Here is a 2,243-nt window from a genome sequence, read left to right as displayed (position 1 = left end):
TGCCTTTTGTGCCTGTAGATCCCACTGTTGGTGGTTGTTGGTTCAGATGAAACAGGTGATTCCTCTGGTAGCTGTAGTTTCAATTGAATCAGTAACAGTTGTGGGTTCAGTGCAAGTGTTTTTTTCTGTTGACACAGTTCTAATCATGGATTCGATTGATATACAGTGGTTGTTAGGACTGTCATTTCAGTTGATGTGGTGGTAGTAGAGACTGGTAACAGGTGTGGTTGAAGTGTGGTTGGTGTTCTGTGTGATAGGTTCAGTTGAAATAGGGGTGGTGGTGGTGGTAGCTGTTACGATTGTACATTCAGGAGAAGTTGCAGTAGTTATAGATTCTTAAAGTGGCTAATGCAGTTTCCACATAAGTGGTATATTTGTAGATTTAATTTATGTTTATGTGGCTGTGTGTTCAATTGAAGGGGTTAATGTTAGGTAGTGGGTCCAGGGAAGGTGGTAGAGTTAGAAATCTTTGTGGTATTAGGTAAAGGTGAAGTCATTGTTTCTATTTGTGGTTATAGATTAAGTTGCAGCGGAACTAGAGGCAGGTTCAGTTACTGTACTGGTGGTTATTGTAGCAACTGATGTACTTGCAGTGGGAGTAGTGGTGGCTGTTATGCTTGTAAGTTCAGTAGAAAGTGTGGAGGCTGTTGATGTAGGTGAAGAGATGCTAGTTGTTGATAGAGTTGACGTAGTGGTGGATGTGGCCGTTTGTTCAGTTGGTGTGGTGGTGTCAGCTGTTGTAGTAGTAGGGTTGGCTGTAGTGGAGGAGGCTTCTGTGCTCGTTGTGGCTGGCTGTTGATGTAGGTGAAGAGATGCTAGTTGTTGATAGAGTTGACGTAGTGGTGGATGTGGCTGTTTGTTCAGTTGGCGTGGTGGTGTCAGCTGTTGTAGTAGTAGGGTTGGCTGTAGTGGAGGAGGCTTCTGTGCTCGTTGTGGCTATACTAGTAGTAGTAGTGGTCCCTGTAGGTTCATTTGAAGGTATGTAGACAATGACTGGACCGGTGTTATTTCCCCCTTTATACACCAGGCACACGATGAGTACTCCAATTATCGTTGTAATGACACAGGCTAAGAGACAAGCCAGGAATATTTTCCATAGAGAGCAGGAACTTAATAAATTGTGTTTCACCTGTAAGGAATGTAATTGAAAATACCCAGCATGATACCAAACTTTTCAAAGAAAACGGAGATTATATATGCCTTATATTATTGAAACTGTAATTTATCAGAGAAATATATAAACAATATTACTTTGAGAGTCTTCTAATAATAAATATTGGGCTCAATTTCCAAGCTCCCATCCTACAAGAGGATTGTTCTTATGTTTTGCCTAATATTAGAAGAAAGAACTGTCCACCAACCTCTCAGATATTTTTATATTTGAACCTCTCATATTAAAAATTTTAAAAAGAGTTGATAGATATTTCATAAACATTTACATCCATCCGAAGTAGATCAGAACATGTGTAAGGGACTGCCTACATGTGAGGAACCCTAGAAAACTGATCAAAACCACTTCCTTTCTGATCTTGACAATATCTGAAAGTCCCCATTAATAGGCTCCCTTGAAGTTTTCAGCAATGTGTCTTTTAACAGGGTTATGTATTGGTCCTGACACATTCTCTGGTTAATATTTCAACTCAGTTTACTATTTGGCAGCAAGAAATTTGGGCTGAGAATGCCCTTGTTGGAGTCTAGTCCTGTGGGCTATTTTCACTTAGAGAATTGTTTATCCTTTCTGAGTATCAATTTTCTTATCTGTAAGATGCTGATAATAAAAGCACCTGACGTGTAGGACTAACCAATATTAATGTAAATAAAATAACTTTGTAACTTATAAAGCATTGTGCAAGTGTAAGGCTGAAGTTAGAAGATGGAGACCGGAGCTAGACCGCTGGGTGAGCTTTTTTTTTTTTTTCCATTAAATTTTTATTTTGTCAATATACAATGTATGGGTGAGCTTTTAATTAATGTTCCTGACCCTGTGTCCTCATCTTTGCAGTCAGGATGATTGTAGAACTTACTTCACAGGCTTAAATGAGATAATGTGTGTGAAGTGGTTAGAACACAGCCTGCCCCATAGTAAAACTATATAAAGATTTGTGAGATGACAATGGTGCAGCAAATATTGGTTATTAGTATTACTGGATAAGCATAATAACGTAGAAAAAGAATGCAGCTTTGAAGTCAAATAAACTTAAGTTTAAATCCCAAACTTCTGATATATAAATAAAATTCCTTTA

General features: G+C 38.5%; 1 protein-coding gene across 1 annotated transcript in view; it reads right to left on the bottom strand.

Annotated features, from left to right (window-relative positions):
• Window positions 1-730: 730 nt before the first annotated feature.
• The window catches only part of LOC103607799 (dynactin-associated protein-like), a 27,175-nt gene continuing 25,662 nt past the window's right edge, over window positions 731-2,243 (bottom strand). The window contains 1 exon segment of the mRNA XM_008592266.1: window positions 731-1,129. Within this exon segment, the coding sequence (XP_008590488.1) occupies window positions 731-1,129 (399 nt within the window).

The sequence above is a fragment of the Galeopterus variegatus genome, unplaced genomic scaffold (assembly GCF_000696425.1).
Source record: "Galeopterus variegatus unplaced genomic scaffold, G_variegatus-3.0.2 Scaffold7721, whole genome shotgun sequence".
Classification (NCBI taxonomy): domain Eukaryota; kingdom Metazoa; phylum Chordata; class Mammalia; order Dermoptera; family Cynocephalidae; genus Galeopterus; species Galeopterus variegatus.
This window is presented reverse-complemented; position numbering and strand designations above follow the sequence as displayed.